The sequence below is a fragment of the Chelonoidis abingdonii genome, chromosome 10 (assembly GCF_003597395.2).
Source record: "Chelonoidis abingdonii isolate Lonesome George chromosome 10, CheloAbing_2.0, whole genome shotgun sequence".
Classification (NCBI taxonomy): domain Eukaryota; kingdom Metazoa; phylum Chordata; order Testudines; family Testudinidae; genus Chelonoidis; species Chelonoidis abingdonii.
Window position 1 is genome coordinate 78,760,188 of NC_133778.1, and position 19,335 is coordinate 78,779,522.

The 19,335-nt window shown below is 62.4% G+C and overlaps 1 protein-coding gene across 1 annotated transcript in view; it reads left to right on the top strand.

Annotated features, from left to right (window-relative positions):
- The window catches only part of LOC116815805 (uncharacterized), a 24,373-nt gene extending 5,275 nt beyond the window's left edge, over positions 1 to 19,098 (top strand). Inside the window, exons 2-10 of the mRNA XM_075069834.1 lie at positions 957 to 1,063; positions 4,380 to 4,486; positions 5,412 to 5,555; positions 10,652 to 10,700; positions 11,500 to 13,581; positions 13,922 to 14,028; positions 15,431 to 15,577; positions 17,943 to 18,074; positions 18,468 to 19,098. Of these exons, the coding sequence (XP_074925935.1) occupies positions 957 to 1,063; positions 4,380 to 4,486; positions 5,412 to 5,555; positions 10,652 to 10,700; positions 11,500 to 13,581; positions 13,922 to 14,028; positions 15,431 to 15,577; positions 17,943 to 18,074; positions 18,468 to 18,570 (2,978 nt within the window). The 3' untranslated portion in view covers positions 18,571 to 19,098. The remainder of the gene's footprint in view (positions 1 to 956; positions 1,064 to 4,379; positions 4,487 to 5,411; positions 5,556 to 10,651; positions 10,701 to 11,499; positions 13,582 to 13,921; positions 14,029 to 15,430; positions 15,578 to 17,942; positions 18,075 to 18,467) is intronic.
- The last annotated feature ends 237 nt before the right edge of the window (positions 19,099 to 19,335 follow it).

The window sequence follows — 19,335 nt, forward strand, 5'->3', positions numbered from 1 at the left end:
GGTGGGCTCGCTGTGGGAAGCACACGGAGGGGCAGAGGATGCTGAATGCTCCAAGGAGAGACCCAGGAGGTGAAGCCGTGTGAGCTTCTTGCCCTGAAGACAGTCTGCTCCAAGGGAGAGGAGGCTCCCCAAAGTCCTGCCTGGCTTTGTGGGGAGCAGTTCCAGGGCATCGCCTGGTGACTGCGTGACACCGTGACTCTCAGCCAGCCAGTAAAGCAGAAGGTTTATTTAGACGACAGGAACACAGCCCAAAACAGGTCTCGCCGGTACAGACAACAGGACCCCCTTTAGTTAGGTCCATCTGGGGGCCCCTGGGAGGCCACAGCCCTGTTGGATGAGGCGGGTCCTCTCCATTTCCCAGCCAGCTCCAAACTGAAACTCCCTCCAGAGTCCAGCCTCTCACTCAGCCTCCCCCCGGCCCCTCCCCCAGCCTTTGTGTCCTTCGTCCAGTGTCCCGGGCAGAGGTGTCACCTGGCCCCCAACCCCCGTCCTGGGTTCTCAGGTTACCTGCCCAGGTATCCTTCCTTCCCCAAGGCCATCCCAACTCCCCTGCAACCTTCTCAGGTCAGCACTCCCCACTCAGCACTCACATAACACAGCACGAATATCTCCACTTCGGCACACTCAGTCATACTAAATGTTAGTTTGTGCTGACTTTGCTCGTGCTTTTTATGTTGTAGAACTAGGCAACTATCTAGACAAGTCCCCCACCCCACGTACCCCCAGGGGGATGAGAACCACTGCCCTGGATTACACCTGATTTCCTTTTGCTTCCCAGCTGGTTTTCTCCACACTCCAACTTTCCCTCCCTCCCACGGCATCTGGCTCCAGGGGGTCTCAGCGCCTGGGGCTGCTCCCACAGAGTTCAGTCCCTGCAGCCTCCGGGGTGTCTATGTGTGTAGCCCGGGGGGGTGGGCTGGGAATCGCCTGCTCACGGCGCCCCTGTTCCCTCCCAGATACCGTGGGGGAGCTGAAGCAGAACTACAAGGAGCGGAGGTTGCCGGTCACCGACGGCAGCCGGGAGCTTCACGGGCTCTGTGCCCAGCTGGAATTCCTGCTCCAGGTAGGGAGTCTGGGAACCCGCTGCTCCTGCTGCCCCCGTCAGGCAAAACGCCCCCCCAATCTGCTCGTGGGCCGAGCCCCTCCCCACCCTGCGTGGCCTTGGCTCTCCCCTGAGCAGGCCCTTTGGGAATCCCTCTGCAGAGGCTCCCGGAGGTCCCGGCAAGTGAGGTCCGTGGAGTGGCTGAGAGCTGGCTGAATGCAGTCCCCCCCCCAACACCCCCTCACTAAGGCAGCGCTGTGGCTGGCATCTTCCAGGCAGGAGGGAGGCTACTGGCTGTACTGCAGAGCTGGTCCCCAGCACTGCTGGGTTTTGGGGAGGACCTCCCCTCACACCCCCCCACACACACCCCATAATGACACACGGCACTTGGCTTTGATCGCCAGACAGAGGCAGGCCAGTTTCATGAGCCCCATGACACAGGGAAACTGAGGCACAGAGCAGGCAAGGGCCTCACCAGGGCTCACTCAATAACTGCCCCATTCTGTTCACTCCCTCTGGGGCACCTGGCACTGGCCCCTGTCGGCAGACAGGACACTGGGCTAGATGGTCCCTTGGTCTGACCCAGTCTGGCTGCTCTTATGTTGGCCTCCATGGGGGGTAGGGCACAGCCCTGTACTGGTAGGGGGAGCTCTGGGTGAACCCCAATTCCGCTCCCCTTGTCCCAGCTGCCAGGAACCACAGGCCTAAGCAACAGCCCCCTTCCCACTACTGGCCCCTCCTGGCAGCAGCCACTGCAGCGGACAGGCCAGGGCTCCTGGGCTCCCCTGGGCTCACGGCTCCTGTCTGTTTGCCCGGCTCAGTTTGACCTGAAGGAGAAGAGGAGTTTCTTCGGGCAGCGGCGGGACTACTGGGACTTCCTGTGCCATGGGCTGGCGAGCCGGCGCCAGGGGCACGAGGGTGTGCGATTCGTCAGCTCCCTGGAGAAGGTGCGTAGGGGTGGGGAATCTCCCCGGGCTGCTGGTGGGGAGGTCGCTGGCGTCCTTCCCGACCTCCTGCGGTTCTGCTTTGCTTTGCTTCACTTTGCAGAACGTTTTCTTGCTGCCAACAGGCCCCAGCCCTTCTGCCGCCCCAGCCAGGGGTTCAGCCGGTGCCTCGAACCATTTTGTAGGGCATTTTCCCCATCCCACTTACAGTTTTCTGCTGGCCCAGCCCTGGGCTCCACCCCCAGCTCTGCCGGTGCCCCTCACTCCCGACCCACAGCCCCTGCCTGCCCAGCCCTGGGCTCCCCACACCCAGCTCTGCCGGTGCCCCTCACTCCCAACCTACAGCCCCTGCTAGCCCAGCCCTGGGCTCCCTCCCACACCCAGCTCTGCCGGTGCCCCTCACTCCCAACCCACAGCCCCTGCTAGCCCAGCCCTGGGCTCCCCTCCACATCCAGCTCTGCCGGTGCCCCTCACTCCCAACCCGCAGCCTCTGCTTGCCCAGCCCTGGGCTCCCCCCCACACCCAGCTCTACCGGTGCCCCTCACTCCCGACCCACAGCCCCTGCTAGCCCAGCCCTGGGCTCCCCTCCACACCCAGCTCTACCGGTGCCCCTCACTCCCGACCCACAGCCTCTGCTTGCCCAGCCCTGGGCTCCCCCCCACACCCAGCTCTACCGGTGCCCCTCACTCCCGACCCACAGCCCCTGCTAGCCCAGCCCTGGGCTCCCCTCCACACCCAGCTCTACCGGTGCCCCTCACTCCCGACCCACAGCCTCTGCTTGCCCAGCCCTGGGCTCCCCCCCACACCCAGCTCTACCGGTGCCCCTCACTCCCGACCCACAGCCCCTGCTAGCCCAGCCCTGGGCTCCCCTCCACACCCAGCTCTACCGGTGCCCCTCACTCCCGACCCACAGCCTCTGCTTGCCCAGCCCTGGGCTCCCCCCCACACCCAGCTCTACCGGTGCCCCTCACTCCCGACCCACAGCCCCTGCTAGCCCAGCCCTGGGCTCCCCTCCACACCCAGCTCTACCGGTGCCCCTCACTCCCGACCCACAGCCTCTGCTTGCCCAGCCCTGGGCTCCCCCCCACACCCAGCTCTACCGGTGCCCCTCACTCCCGACCCACAGCCCCTGCTAGCCCAGCCCTGGGCTCCCCTCCACACCCAGCTCTACCGGTGCCCCTCACTCCCGACCCACAGCCTCTGCTTGCCCAGCCCTGGGCTCCCCCCCACACCCAGCTCTACCGGTGCCCCTCACTCCCGACCCACAGCCCCTGCTAGCCCAGCCCTGGGCTCCCCTCCACACCCAGCTCTACCGGTGCCCCTCACTCCCGACCCACAGCCTCTGCTTGCCCAGCCCTGGGCTCCCCCCCACACCCAGCTCTACCGGTGCCCCTCACTCCCGACCCACAGCCCCTGCTAGCCCAGCCCTGGGCTCCCCTCCACACCCAGCTCTACCGGTGCCCCTCACTCCCGACCCACAGCCTCTGCTTGCCCAGCCCTGGGCTCCCCCCCACACCCAGCTCTACCGGTGCCCCTCACTCCCGACCCACAGCCCCTGCTAGCCCAGCCCTGGGCTCCCCTCCACACCCAGCTCTACCGGTGCCCCTCACTCCCGACCCACAGCCTCTGCTTGCCCAGCCCTGGGCTCCCCCCCACACCCAGCTCTACCGGTGCCCCTCACTCCCGACCCACAGCCCCTGCTAGCCCAGCCCTGGGCTCCCCTCCACACCCAGCTCTACCGGTGCCCCTCACTCCCGACCCACAGCCTCTGCTTGCCCAGCCCTGGGCTCCCCCCCACACCCAGCTCTACCGGTGCCCCTCACTCCCGACCCACAGCCCCTGCTAGCCCAGCCCTGGGCTCCCCTCCACACCCAGCTCTACCGGTGCCCCTCACTCCCGACCCACAGCCTCTGCTTGCCCAGCCCTGGGCTCCCCCCCACACCCAGCTCTACCGGTGCCCCTCACTCCCGACCCACAGCCCCTGCTAGCCCAGCCCTGGGCTCCCCCCACAGCTCTGCCAGTGCCCCTCACTCCCAACTTGCAGGCCCTGCTAGCCCAGCCCTGGGCTCCCCACCACAGCTCTGCCAGTGCCCCTCACTCCCAGCCCTGGGCTTGCCCCACTACCGCACCCCCTGCTCCGTCGGCACCCCCTGCAAGATGGCCCATGGGAAACATTGGATCTGGCTGGTCTGGCTCTGTGCGACTCCGCCTTGGTGCAGAACCTTTGAGGAACATTTTCACCCTGTTTCTGTGAGCAGGAGCCATCACTGCCCAGGCTGGGGAAAGCAGGTGGCTCCAGTCGCTTAGGACTGGACTGGACAGACAGGCGGGGGGTGAGTAGCAGAGCAGGGGGCCGGCAGGATCTTCCTCTAATGCCTCCCATGTACCCACAGCTCAGGACCCCCGTGGGGAAGGGACGAGCCTTCATTCGCTACTGCCTGGTGCACCGGCAGCTGGCAGAGTCGCTGCAGCTCTGTTTCCTGGACCCCCAGATGACCAGGTGAGGAGCCCGGTGGTGGGGCAGGGGCAGGGAACAAACCCTGAGATGCAGCAGGGGGAAGCCCCAGGCTCAGGAGCAAGAGGGGCATCAAATGAAAGGGGAGAAGGGAGCCGAGGGAGAGGGGCAGGGAGGGAGGGGGGCAGATGACCCCCAGGCAGCAAGAGATGCTGTAGCAGGGACAGGCCCCAGGGACAAATGCTGCAGGAGGCAAATCCCTGGGACCTCCTTCCACCCTGAGGCGCCTTGGAGCGAAGCTCCCAGCCTGGCCCAGGCTGTGGGGTCAGGGCTGGCAGGAGTGCACTGAACATCCCTGTGTAGACGGCGTGGCTCAGGCTGCAGCTCTGAATCTGGGGCAGGGAGGAGCTGGAAAGCCAGAGCTGCAACATCAAAATGACGCTACCCAGGACAAAATGATGCCCTCCCCCCACACACACGCACCCTTCGCGGATTTGACCTTGGTCTCATGGATGGGTTTGTTGTTAAAACTCAGGCCAAGGTGAGCCAGGACTCGTGGCTCTGCTACCGACACCCTGTGTGAATGGTTGCCCCATTCCGTGCCTCAGTTTCCCCATAGGAAGTGATCTGGGAGGGAGTAACAGGAAGGGAAGAGGATTGCAGAGGAAGAGTCAGAGACAGCATGTAAAGGGTGGGGGGGTTGTCAGGAGACCAGATCTAACCCTCCCCCCGTGCATTTCCTGTAAGATGGCAGATTCTGAACCCCCTGCCCCCTGGAACAGGGGTTGCCATGAAGCGCAGAGGGCGCCGCTCTCCCTCCCCACCCAGGCGTCACTGCTTCCTGCAGCTGGCTCATGAGCTAGGAGCCAAGGGCACCCCCGGCCGGCCTGCCCGAGCTCCATGTGCCTGGAGCCGGCTGGGGCAGGGGCTGGCTGGGATCTCAGGGGCCCCTCTGGCTTGTTGGCTGCAGTGAATGGTACTACGCCCGGAGCCCCTTCCTGCACCCACAGCTGCGAGCCGACATCCTGGGCTGCCTCTACGAGCTGGACGGCGTCACCTTCCACCTGGCCCTGAAGAGAGGTGACCTGGACGCGGCCTGGCCCATGTTCTCCGAGTGAGTGTCAGGGGGGCGGGGGGGTGGAAATACCAACGAACGCAGGTGGATGCAGCAGGGACGGGTGCTGGAGAAACTTCCACCCGCAGCTGTACTCACGCCCCTCACTCCCGACCCGCAGACTCTGCTAGCCCAGCCCTGGGCTCCCCCCAGCTCTGCCGGTGCCCCTCACTTCTGACCCGCAGACCCTGCTAGCCCAGCCCTGGGCTCCCCCCAGCTCTGCCGGTGCCCCTCCTCATGCTCTGTCCGGTGCTCCTCACATTCCCGACCGCGAGTCCCTTGCTCAGCCCAGCTCTGGGCTCCCCCAGCTTCTGGCAGGTGCCTCGCTCGTCGACTCAGCCAGACCCTTGCTTAGCCAGCCCTGGTGCTCCCCCAGCCTCTGACGGTGCCACGAGCTCACTTCTGACACCGCAGACCCTGCTAGCCCAGCCCTGGGCCCTCGACCCCCGAGCTCTGCCGGTGCCCTGCCCGACCCGCAGACTCTGCTAGCCGAGCCCAGCCCTGGGCTCCCCCCAGCTCTGCCGGTGCCCCTCCCGGCCCGCAGCCCCCTGAGCCCAGCCCTGGGCTCCTCCCAGCTCTGCCAGTGCCCCTCACTCCCGACCTGCGGCCCCCTGAGCCCAGCCCTGGGCTCCCCAGCTCTGCCAGTGCCCCTCACTCCCGACCCGCAGCCCCCTGCTGGCCCAGCTCTGCTGCAGCCCCCCAAGTCTCTCCTGAGCAGTCATGGCCTGCAGGTTGGGAGCGAGGGACATGGCACATGCAGCCTTCAGACCTTGTGCAGCAGGTGCAGCTCACATTGTAACCCTCGGCCCCCCACTGCACAGCACCCAGCGAACAGCACACGCCAGCCCCTGAGCACGTCCCTCCCCGCTTAGCTGCATTTCCAAGAGGTGAGGCCACCAGGCCCTGACACTGCTTGCTGGCAGCCAGCGGGCACGGCAGAGGCTCAGGGCAACAGCCCATCTCATCTAGAGCCCACGTGCCCATACGGCGCTAAGCCTAGCCAAGCATGTAGGTGAGCTGCTGACGGGCCCTGCCCAGTCCCTGCTTCCCCAGCTCAGCATCAAACCCATCCACAGACATCAGCCCCACGGACCCACCCCTTTGCCAAGAGGGGAGGGGCAGTCGCCATCCGCCTTTCTCCAGGCCGTTGGTAGCGTCACCCCTCTCTGGGTCCTGCCCAGCCTGCTCTGGCCCCCCTCCTCTCTGAGTGCCACACACGTGCCCAGCTGAGTGTTGAGCATTGGCCTCCTAGACGTTAAGGGACCAGCGTGATCATCCACTCTGACCTCCGGCACCCCGCAGGCTCCAGAACCCGCCCCCCCACACTCCTGTAACAGGTTAGTGACCTCCCCAGATCCTGGTCTAAAAAGACGACAGAGGATCCACCACTTAAACCTGCAAATGGCCCGTGCCCCAGGCTGCAGAGGAATGTGAAAAAAAAACAAAACAAAACAGGGTCTCTGCCAATCTGACCGGGGGGAAATTCCTTCCCAGCCCCAAATCTGGCGACCGATTGGTTAGACCTTGAGGACGCCGGCCGGGCAGGACCCAGCAGCCAGACACCCGGAAGACAATTCTCTGTAGTAACTCAGTGTCCCATCCCCGCCTGGGGGAGATAATTGGTGCTAGTGGGCAGGATCGAACCTGGGGCCTCTGGAGCTTAGTGCATGAGCTAAAAGCCAACTGGCTCCCCCGACAGGACAGACCACCACACCCAGGAGGTGTGTGGGTTACACCAGCTGTTGCAGATGGGCGACACGCCATTGTAGGACACTGTCGGCAGACAGGACATGGGGCTAGACGGGTCTTTGGTCTGACCCCTTCCATGAACGGATCCCGCACAGTCTTGAAGCCACTTTGGTTTTTTGCCTGCTGTTCCCTGGCGCTGTCTCCCTCCCCAGGTTCGCCGCTTCCCACCAGATTTACTACCCCACATCAGAAAAGACAGAGGGGAAGAAAGGGCTAATCCCTAACAGCGTAGGCAGCCCCCAAGAGTGGGGTCACTCCCGTCTCACAGTGCAGCCTCCGATCTCCTGCCAAACCCAGCGGGAGAGTCTTTCTGTGGCCAAGTGCTAGGGTCAAGCTGGACACACTTGTTCACCAGGCCAGGGGGCAGCGACTCAAAGCCCCCATTTACAACCAGCCTCTGATCAGCTGATCGCTGGGGAGCAAGCCCAGAGCAATGCCAAGGGGCAGCTCCTCCTCCTCCTTGACTTTGCCCTCTGAGGGATGCAGGCTCCAGGAATTGTCATAGTTGCATCACACAGACAGCCTCCCCCCAGACAAACCCATCCACACCCACACCCCCTCCACATACACCCCCTTCGGCAGCCCCCTCCACTGGGAGGTCAGGAATTGCTGAGGTCAGGAGCTGCATTTTGCAGATGGACGGTGACCACAGCCAAGCTGAGCCAATTGCAGCAGGCCGGGAGAGCTGGGACCAGAGCCCGGACTGCTTGCTTCCCACGCCAGACTGTCCTTCCTCCTTCCAGGAGATACTGGCACCAAGTGTCCTCACGCCAGGCTCCCCGGCTAATATTCATGAACCCCCTCCCCAGTCGGCCTGTGACAAGCACCCGGGGAGACTTCCCCGTATTCGTACCGGCTGGGTGCTAATTGTTCTTCACGGTCTGTCCAGTCAAGGAGCAAAGCTGGGGCCCTGCGACTCAGCTGAGCAGCCGCCTGGCCTGAGACACGACTGGCCAATAGCTGAAGCGAACAGGCTGGGAACTGGTCCTCCAACCCCCTGGCCGAGTCGGGAGGGACGGTGTCACGGGGTCCGCTCACCGCAGGTGGCACCTGCTCCTGCCCGCTCTGGGGAATCAGCTCCTTCCACGGCTGAGGTCCCCTGCTGCCGCGTTCGCTCGCTCTCTGCGGCCCTGCAGCCTCCTCTGCAGCCTCTGTCACCCCAAGCACAGCTCCCATCTCCGGGGAGCAACCGCAGACGGCTCCCCCGATGCCCCATTCTGCTCTCAGCTCCTGGGCTTTAAACAGGCCCCACCTGTTCCTGCCCAGCGGAGCTCCCCTCAGCCTAATAGGTTAATCGGCCCATCTGGCCTCTGTGAACCCTTTATGGGTCAGTGTGGGGTGGACACTCTGTCCCGGCCTCACAGGCCCCTGTGCTCTCTCAGCTCTGGCCAGTCTCTGGGAGGAACCCCCTTCAGTGCAACAGCCCTTCTCGGGGGTCCACTCTCTCTCCGGGGTAAACCCCCTCCGCCTCCTGGAGCCGCACCGCTCTGAGCCTTAGCACGTCTGTCTCTGCCGTGGGCCCCCTCCGGAGGTCCACTCGCTCTGGACCCCCGAGGCCTCCACTCCCAGAGGGAGCAATGCACCCCACCCCCCCAGGTCTGTAGCCTTCCGTGACTCTCCGCCAATGTAACACAGGGGGTTTATTGAGCATCTGAACCCAGCCCAGGCACTTCTCAGGGCCCCAGGGCCTAGCAACCCTCAGCACAGAACATCTCTCCCCAGTTCAGCCACCCCCTGCTTCCCCTCCATCACTGATATCATCTTCCCCAACAGCTCCTCCTCTGCCTTTGTCCTCCGTCCCAGGTAAACCCGACCTTTGTTCCCCCACTGGCTGGTCAGGTCATGGGACCGACTCTCCTCGGCCCATTCATAGAATCACAGAATATCAGGGTTGGAAGGGACCTCAGGAGGGATCTAGTCCAACCCCCTGCTCAAAGCAGGACCAACCCCAACTAAATCATCCCAGCCAGGACTTTGTCAAGCCTGACCTTAAAAACCTCTAAGGAAGGCGATTCCACCACCTCCCTAGGGAACCCATTCCAGTGCTTCACCACCCTCCTAGTAAAACAGTTTTTCCTAATATCCAACCTAGACCTCCCCACTGCAACTTGAGACCATTATTCCTTGTTCTGTCATTTGTTACCACTGAGAACAGTCTAGATCCATCCTCTTTGGAACCCCCTTTCAGGTAGTTGAAAGCAGCTATCAAATCCCTCCTCATCCTTCTCTTCTGCAGACTAAATAAGCCCTGTTTAACTGGCTGCCTCCCAAGCTGCACTGGGCCTCGCAGTCACCAGTCGCTGGGTCCCCAATCTCCAGGCCAGTGTCCGGGGTCTCGACTGCAAGGCAAGGTCACACCTGGTCCTTTGCAACAACCACCATCTCCCACCCCCTCATTACACACACGCGGCACACAGGGAAACTGAGGCACATGCAGTGTTCATGCAAAGCACTAAGAACATTCCCTGCTTTGTCACCTACCCCATCACGGATGACAAGGCAGTTGGGAGAAGGATGAGGTTTAGGTCATGCACAAGGGGCTAATCCCGATGGGGCCAGACCCCCAACGGCTAGGAGTTGGTGCCAAGAGCTGGGCCACCTGCCACAGCCCTGTAGCAATAGGGTAGCCTTGATCAGCACCCATCACTTAGCCAATCTTCAGTGTCGCAGCCAGGGAAGGCTGGACAGGGCCCAAATTCAGCAGACACACACACTCAGGTCCCTAAATGCAAGACCCCAGCCTGGATGTGAGATGGGGAGAACTCTGAGTTACTGCTGAGAATTCATCCCGGGTGTCGGGCTGCTGGGTCTCATCCCCATGCTCAGGGTCTGGGGTCAGGAAGGAATTTTCCCCTAGATAAGATTGGGAGAGGCCCTGGTGTGTGTGTGTCGGGGCGAGGGGGTGGGGCGGGGGTTCGCCTTCCTCTGCAGCGTCTCCTCTGGCCTTCAAGTCTCCAAGCGGATTTGCTGGTTCAGGAGAAACTTCTCCAAGAACAGGGGCTTTGGTCCAGGCTCGGCACTGATCACACCTACCAGGGCTGTTTCTGACCCCCTGCCCTGAGAGCAGAGTCATGGACACAACTCAGCCCAGCCCATCCATACAGGACCCAGCGGAGAGGGGGGACTTGGCAGCTTTATCTGTGGGGCTGGGGAAATGTTTCCAGCTGGAGTGTTACTTTCCCAGGGGGTGTCTCCCATATAAATGTTACTGTGCAGGCAGGGGGCCAGACACCCTCTGTGGGCGTCTCATCTGCAGCTCCCTGTGGCAGGATTTGGTCAGGGGAGGCAGAAACAGCTGGAACAGGCACCTTCCAGGCCATTACCCTGAGCGTGTTTGTTTCCTTTAGGACTCTGTCCAGATCCATGACCAGCCAGAAGGAGGGACCGGCCTGCCCGGTAGGTGATCCCGCCCCAGGGTGGGGCACTGGGACCGTATCGTTCACTGTTATTTCCAAAGCGCCCCGGGGTGCCAGGAGGGAGTCCGCTCAGAGCATGGGGTGAGGCGCTGCTGCTGCCATGTCAAGGCAGGCGCTCTGGCCTCAAGCTGCATCAGTAACGGGGCTGTCTCTAAACTGGCTCTATAGCCACACACTACGTTTCGCCCATGCCAGGAGTCCAGGATGCCACTTGACTGTCACCAGGCTGTCTGGCTACACAGACCAGATCCACCCCACTGTGCTGGCTGACCCCCATCCTCCAAGCGCAGTGATGCATCCCACATGCATTGCTGCAAAGCTGGCAGGTGCCACTCTGTGGGTGTGAGGAGCATTAGCCGTCTGGCTTTCCCAGCATGCGTTGGAGGTGGGCATGCAGCCCCAGTGGTGCTGCGGACAGATCCACAGCTTGGGCAGGTCAGTTGTAACCACGGCAGCACCACCTGGTTAGAAGAGCTCAGGTGTCCTTGCAGCAGAGATGGTGCCGCAGCCAGCAGCGACTGAATCTCACGTGGGTCTGATGCAGCTGGTCAGTCAAGAGCTCCCAGGGTGGGCTAGGCTACAGGGAGATTGAACCCAGGGCCTCCAGCGCCAAAGCCCAGGTCTCTGCCACCTGAGCTAAGAGCCCCTGCCCGTTAGCTGGGCGTGGGAGCAGGTCGTTTTCCTCCTAGCCACAAACAGGGGCACAGACCCACTTGTCCCCAGGTATCTCCCAAGGAGCCGTCCCTCGCTCTATCTCTGCGCTTATTCACCCACTGTAGGTTAGGAACCCGGCTGGAGACAGCGAGAAACACCACGGAGCCAGGAGAGGCCCCGAGGATGAGCCCCAGCTCCCGGGACAGGTCAGCCGATCCCCAGGGCTTAGCACTGATGACCCGTTCCAGCCCGGACTGGAAGAGCCTAGGGAACACACAGCAACGACGGCCTCTTTGGAGAGGAGCCGGGACACTGGGCGAGAGGCAGGTTCCCAGCAATGGGGCTTGGAGGCAGCTGGAGACGGAAAGCCAGAGGCTGAGCTCCAAAGGGTCAACACCCAGCTGCAGCTGCAGGTCAAGGCGCTGGACAGGGAGCTGCAAAGCAGCCTGGCCGCTGCCCGGGAGCTGGAGTCCATGTTGGCTCAGCAAGCGCAACGCCACCGCGAGGAGGAGGCCAGGCTGCACCAAGAGGCAGCCCAGCGCTGCAGCCGCCAGGTGGAGGAGCAGGACAGGCAGATCCAGGAGCTCCAGGACTCCAAGGCCTTCCTGAGCGACACCCTGGAGGAGATGGACGCGCTGGTGAGCGCCCTGAGGCAGCAGCTGTCCCAGAGGGAAGAGGAGACGGCGGCCCTGCGGGCAGCCCAGGTGCAGGAGCTGGCGGAGCTGGAGGTGCAGCACGGAGCCAGGCTGGCAGAGGGGGAGAAGCGTCAGCAGGAGCTCGCCGAGCGGCTTTCCCAGGCGATGCACGACGCCGAGCAAGAGGCGGCCACGGCGACCGGCCAGCGCCAGGAGGCTCGGGCTGCTGCCAAGGCCCTGGAGGAGGCCGAGCAACGGCTGAGAGCGCAGGAGGCCGAGAGGAGGGAATGCCTGGCCGGAGCAGAAGCCCAGGAGCTGAGGCACCAGCAGCTGCTGTCGCGGTGCCAGAGGCTCCAGGAGAAGCTGAGTGCGAGCGAGGGGAGGCTGGAGGAGACGGAGGCCCAGGTGGCGGCTCTGCAGAGCCAGCTCAGCGAGGGGCAGCGGGAAGGGCCCAGCGGCAGCCCCCTGCACGGCCTGGAGGAGGAGACAGCCCAGAGGCTCCGGCAGGCCGAGCTGCAGGCCGAGGGGCTGAGACAGAAGCTGGAGCAGGCCCTGGTGGAGGGAAGGGAGCTGGAGAAGGAGCGAGAGGCCCTGCTGGAGTCGGTGGTGTCTCAGGGGCAGAGCCTGGCGGCTGCCCGGCTAGAGGCTCAGGATCTCCAGAAGGAGTTGGCTGCACAGCAGGCGCGAAACACTTCCCTCCAGGCGGCTTTGGAGCAGGCGGAGGGGGCCCTGATGGACAAGGAAGAAGGGACGCGGGGCCTGCAGGAGGAGCTGGAGGGGCAGTCGACCAAGCTGCGGGATGTCCTGGCCGAAAACGTCGCGCTGGCCTCCCGGCTGGTGGAAGCAGCTGCGGGCTTCACGAGCGAGAAGGCCCAGCTGGAGGCGCGAGGGACTGAGGAGCGAGCCAGGCACGAAAGGGCTGTGGCTGAGCTGAGGAGGCGGCTGGAGGAGTGCGAGGAGCAAAGGCGGGTGGAGAGAGAGGAGAAACAGCAGCTCCAGGCCATGCTGCAGGGAGCCTCCGAAGAGAGAGACGTCCTGGCCAAGCAAGTGCAAAGCACAGCAGCCGCCCTGGAGAGCCGTGCCCGGGAGGCAGCACAGCTCCAAGACGAGCTGGAGGAATTGAGGGCCCGCAGCCAGCGGGAGGACACCCAGCTGCAGGAAGCCCTGGTCCTGCAGAAGGAGGAGAGCAACGGACAGATTGTGGCGCTCCAGCACCAGGTGCAGACGTTGGAGCTGGAGAAGCAGAGAGCCGCCGACACGCTGGAGCAGGCCAGGGGACAGCTCGCCGCCGTGCTGGCGGAGAAGGGTGCCTTGCAGGAGACGCTAGCCAGAGCTGCTGCGGAGCTAGAGCGGGTGGGGGGAGGTGACCGCCTGGAAGCTGGGGATGAGGAAGCCCTGGGACTGGCCAGAGGACGGGGTGCAGCGGAGGAGAAAGTGGCCGGAGGGGGTGGGCCGCAGACGGACAAGCAGGTGCTGGCAGGGGAACCACCGGAGGACGTGGGGGCAGCAGCCATGCTGGAGAAGGCCAGTCCAGAGCAGAAACCAAGGAACAGTGTCGAAGAGATGGTGAAGGTAGGAATTGGCCATTTGAAGGGAGGTAATGGAGCTGGAGCATAATGCAGGAGGGAAATGGGGGTGAGGGTTTCTCCACGGGAAATGTTGAGTTTTCGACAAAAAAAAAAAAAATCAAACCACAAAAGATTTTGATATAGACAAGCTGCTGCAGTGCATCATGGGTGTTGTAGTTCAGGTATCTTCTTCACCTGTTTACCTCTATGGCCTAGGCTCCCTGGTCAGACTACATCTCCCATGATGCACCTTTGTCACCCCTTGGGGAGGGCCATCACACGGTTGGGATGCATCATGGGAAATGTAGTCTAGTTGGCCTCACGTTAGTGCTTTACCCTGCTAGCACCTGACCATGCACCTGGAGAAGGCGATGGGGGAGGCCCAGCAGAAAGAACAGCTGGTAAAGGCAAAGGAGGAGGAAGCAAAGCACCTGGCGGAGCAGCTGGGCAGGTAGGAGACTGAGCGAGCCAGGCCGGTGCCCTGTGTACCCTGTGCTGCATGGGGTGGAAGCGCCTGTGCTCTTGGGATCCCGCACAATGCGCAGCTGCTGCCCGAGCCAGCGGGTCTGATTCCGACCTCGCTCCCCTAGCAGGGAACATCAGGCAAGATGCCACTAAGGCCAGCAGCACCAGGGGGGAGTGATCCGAACCGGGTCTAATGAGAGGCTCACAGGGAGCGAGGGCAGTGAACCAGCTGGGCTCCCGGCAGCCCAGATACTGTGGTGATGGGCACCTTAGACATGCTGGGAGCCAGAGTCAAATGTACCCCTTGGGGCAGGCTCACCGATTCAGCAGCCAATCAGATGAGAGCCCAATAGCTGACTGACTGACACACCAGCCAATCAGATGATGCACAGCCGCCAATGGGCCAAGCTACATAGGATGCATCAGCCGATCAGACTGTACACGGTGCTGAGAGGAGAATTGCAGAGAGGGAAGGAGGTGGCTTGTGCCTTGGGGGTCTTTACAAATTGGGGTTCTTGGAGGATCTGGTTGTTCTTCCATAGGAGCTTAAGCCAGGGCGAGTTTCCTCCTCCCCTTCTTAGATGCAGGACTTCTCAGCTGATGGCAATCAACCAACCGCCCTTGGGTTTCCACCAGCTGTGAATCTGGCCCGCAGATCTGGGGCTTTCGTGGAAGGCATGGCCAGGCTGAGTCCATAGCCCTGACAGCTTCCCCCCAGACGCCCCTGTTAACTGAAATCCAGAGAGCTCCAAATGCTCCCAAAAAACATCCTTCCCCTCTGCTGCTCAGGGCTCGCAGGCCCAGCTGCTCGGCAGTGGTGATCCTTCTAGATCCACAGGTGGCCAGAGAGTCGTCTGAGTTGGAGATGACCCAGTGTTAAAAACCAAGCCAGATGTAAAACCCCAACGCTCGGGCCCGAGGAGCGATAAAGACCATAAACCCTCTGTCTTTCCCCCATGGTTCCACTCCTGGCCTCTGTGCCAGGGGAAATCACCCTTTCCCAGCCAGCCTCAAATACAGACCTATGCAAACCTGCCCCCCCAGCGGGATCGTCTCTAGGTTTCCTGCCCGCCCCAGCGAAACACTGGCCCTGCTTTGCGGCATTCATTTGGCCCCAGAAATATCGGTGGCGTTTTCTACAGGGGAGCTTCAGCTGGCTGCCTGGCTCTGGCTGAGGTGGCTCAGGCCCATCCACATGCAGTGTGGGGCTGACCCCCTTCGGGGCATCACTGCCGGAGCTGGGTGCCCTTGCAGTCCAGAGTGGCACCCTGTCCGGCTGTTCCCTGTCCTGGCGACAGACCCCAGCGGTGGATCCCGACATCTCTCCGGCACCCCACAGCTAATGCTTGCCAGGGCTCAGCCATCTCAGGGCTTGTCCTTCCGCCCAGGGCCCGGCAGGACGGGGAGCAGTTCAGGCTGGCGCTGGAGAGAGCGCAGAGAGAAGCCAAGGAGCGAGAGAAGGAACACCGAGGGCAGCTGGCTGAGCAGCAGGAGCTCGTCCGGGAGGTGAAGGGCCGGCTGCTGGAACTGCTCCGGTGAGCGGGCTGGGAGGCGAGGAACGAGGGGGGATTCCTGGGGGACATAGGCATAGTCTGGCCTTTATATTTGGGGGAGCAGTTCCAGTCAGACCAACAGGTCGCACGTCATGTGGGTGGCAAACTCCATGCCTGCCAGAGGCTTGCAGATTGGGGGAGGGGGCAATGCCACCGCTTTCCCTCCTAAATTATGCCCATGAAGTGGGAGCCAGGGTCGGGGAGAGGAGATGCAGCCTCCATGCTCCATCACTTGGAAACTTGAGTCTGCAGCCCCCTGCAATCCCAGCCCTCAGCCCCCCAAACACATAGCTCTGCCGGTGCCCCTCATTCCCGACCCACAGCCCCCTGCGATCCCAGCCCTGAGCCCCCCAAACACACAGTTCTGCCAGTGCCCCTCATTCCCAACCCGCAGCCCCCTGTGATCCCAGCCCTCAGCCCCCCAAACACACAGCTCTGCCGGTGCCCCTCAATCCCGACCCACAGCCCCCTGTGATCCCAGTCCCAAGCCCCCCAAACACACAGCTCAGCTGGCGCCCCTCAATCCTGACCTGCAGCCCCCTGCGATACCAGCCCTGAACCCCCCAAATATACAGCTTGGCTGGTGCCCCTCACTCCCGACCCGCAGCCCCCTGGGTCTTTCTTTTGGAGATTCTGTGAGGTGCACAAATGGGGAGCTTGGCTAACACCGAGCTCATTCTCGCTGGGCAGCAGGTGGCACTAGCAGCCAGCAGGGCCACACCTGGGCCCCAGCCCCGCCTGGCTCGTCTTCCAGCCCAGGCTTCAGAGCTGCCTTTTCAAAGAGCTTCGAGCCTCCGGCTGCAGCTAACCCAGAGCCCTGCAAATGCACAGCCCATCGGCTCAGCGCCTTGGCTCACTGGTGAGGTTTGTGCAACCCTAGAGGCACTAAGGATGGTTGCTAGTTTTCATGAGAACAGCCACAGTGGGTCAGACCAGAGGTCCCTCTAGCCCAGTGTCCCGTCCTCTGACAGTGTCCAGTGCCAGGTGCCCCAGAGGGAGTGAATCATCAAGTGATCCATCCTCTGTCGCCCATTCCCAGCTTCTGGCAAACAGAGACTAGGGACACCATCCCTGCCCAGCCTGGCTTATAGCCATTGATGGACCTGTCCTCCAGGAAGTTCTCTCATTCTTTTTTGAACCCCGGTATGCTTTAGGTCTTCACAACATCCCCTGGCAGGGAGTTCCACAGCTTGGCTGTGCGTTGCATGAAGAAATACTTCTCTTTGTTTGTTTTCAACCTGCTGCCGGTTAATTTCATCAGGGGACCCCTGGTTCAGGTGTTATGGGAGGGGATAAATAACACTTCCCTCCTCACTTGCTCCACACCAGTCATGATTTTATAGACCTCTGTCATATCCCCCCGAGTTGTCTCTTTTCCAAGCTGAACAGTCCCAGAGTTTTTAATCGCTCCTCCATCCCCCTAATCATTTTTGTTGTCCTTCTCTGCACCTTTTCAAATTCCCGTATATCTTTTTTGAGATCAAGCGACCAGAACTGCCCAGTATTCAAGGTGTGGGCCTACCAGAGATTTATACAGAGGCGCTGTGATATTTTCTGTCTTATCTGTCCCTTTCCAAGCGGTTCCTAACATTGTTCACTTTTTTCACGGCCGCTGCTCATGCAGTGGATGTTTTCAGAGAACTGTCCACAGTGACTCCCAGATCTCTCTCTTGAGCGGTAGCAGCTAATTAGCCCCCGTCATTGGGTATGGATAGCTGGGATTATCTTTGCCAACGTGCACGACTTTGTCGCGTTGTCAGGTAGCAAAGTGTAGCCCTGATTGTCAGGCCAGGGGGGGCAAGAATTGCATGGGAGCCAGTGCATGGGGTCATTGCACTCGCAAACCAGCCACCGCGTCGGCCGTTTGTGTGTGGTCACTGTGACTCTGCATGCAGCTGGGGCCATTGTCTAACACACCTGCAAAATGTGTGGGTGTGTAACGGCTGCCCCATGGAGAGGGTGACCACCAAATGCCTGGATTCCTTAGCTCAACCAGTGGAGATTTGGGGGGAGGGAGGCAGAGGGCCAGTCTGTTGCTGGGGTGGGGGGGTCACTGAGGAAGCTGGCTCGGGCAGGGGATGGGCAGGTCACACACACACTCCTGTGATGGGAAGGGAGCGGCAGAGGCTGCCCCGCTCACACCTGGCACTGGGGGGCGACGCGGCACCGTGAGGCCTCCAGGGGTGGCCCTGGGGCTCGGCAGGGCTGGGGCTTTAGTAAGGATGGTTTGGGAGCTGGCAGGGGAAGCCCGTCCCCTGGGATGGGGCTGGGGGGTAGCAGCGAGGGCTGGAGTCGAATGGTAGCGTCACGGGAAGGGAATGATGGGCCCTGTCCCCTCACCCCCCAGGGAGAAGGACGCCTTGTGGCAGAAGACAGAGGGCATCGACTGCCGGACTCCCAGTGTGGTGCCCCAGGACCTCAGCCTGTGCGCCCGCTGCAGCCAGGACTTCGGGTTTCTCTCCCGCAGGTACCAGTGCAGGTGAGGGGCCATGGCCACAAGAAGTAGGGGGCAGTGGGGTGGGGGGAGAGGCCAATGGGAACGAAGCGCATGCCAAGTCATCTGGCCATGGGAGCGTGTTGGTATTACCCTTCTCCCCTGCCCAGCTGTGCCCCGTGGCATTATGGGGCTCCCCCGCTCAGTCCTGCCCAGCACCGTTTGGGGGTTCCCTGGTCCCCCTGCTCAGCTCTCCCCTGCCTTGCAGCATTATGGGGGCCCCCCTGGTCCCCCCTCCCGGGCACAGGAAATTGGTGAAAGTGACAGAGTGGGATCTGTTCCCTGGGTGTGGGGAGGGGCTCCTGGGGCGAGGGTGAGCACTGCGGGTGCCGGTGGTGACTGACGGGGGCCGCGTCACCTGCCTGGCTCTCTCTGCAGGCTGTGCCAGGGCACCGTCTGCCAGGCCTGCTCGGTGGAAAGCGGCAGGAGGGAGCGCTGCTGTCTGCTCTGCTGGCAGAAGAGGAATTTCAAGGGCACCTGAGCAGGGTCCACGTCCCGTGCACCCTGCCTCCAGCTGGGGAGACCGTTCCTGGCACCGACCTGCCTCTCCATGTGGGACCGGGGCATCTGTAACCCTTCTCGTGCCCCCGTGCTGGCGGCGGGGCCGCGGCTAGAACCTGTTGGGCTGGGCCCTCACTCGGCCCTGCAGACGCTTGCCCACAGCCTGTCCCGGGGAGACCGTTCTGGTGCAGAGACCCGGCCAAGTACAGGCCCTTCAGCCCTGGGGGCGCCTTAAAATGAATGGCAGTTGTGTGTGTGTTAGGCCCCTGTAGTGGCTGGCCCACATAGAGGATAACAGCCTACTACTGCTAACGGAGTTGTTCAAGCGGCACAGGGCTGTGCTGTGATACTGAAGGTCCCGGGTTCAGAGCCTGCTGAGGACCCACGTAGCGGCTCAGTCCACAAACTCTTGGCTTGAGCAGGGCTGTTAGCGAAGGTCTCTGATCTGTGACGAAAGGAGACCAAGCCCCACAGCAGCTCTGATGTGCAATTACACTCAGCAAAGCCAGCCTCTGTGTGTTGTCTCACGGCGCTTCCAGTCCAGGTTCTCTCCGTTTCCCAGGAAAGCTGCTGCTGGCCTAACAGCCACTCCTGCAACCCCAGGCCGGCTGCGTGCCTTTGGCACCCCGGAGACTGGGTCTGCCCCAGGTCCTGTGCCCCTAGGGGAAGGGTCTTCCGGCTCCCTCAGTGCCAGAGCGGGGCTGACGGGCACAGGCCGGAGACGCTCGGTTCTGCTGAAGGAGGC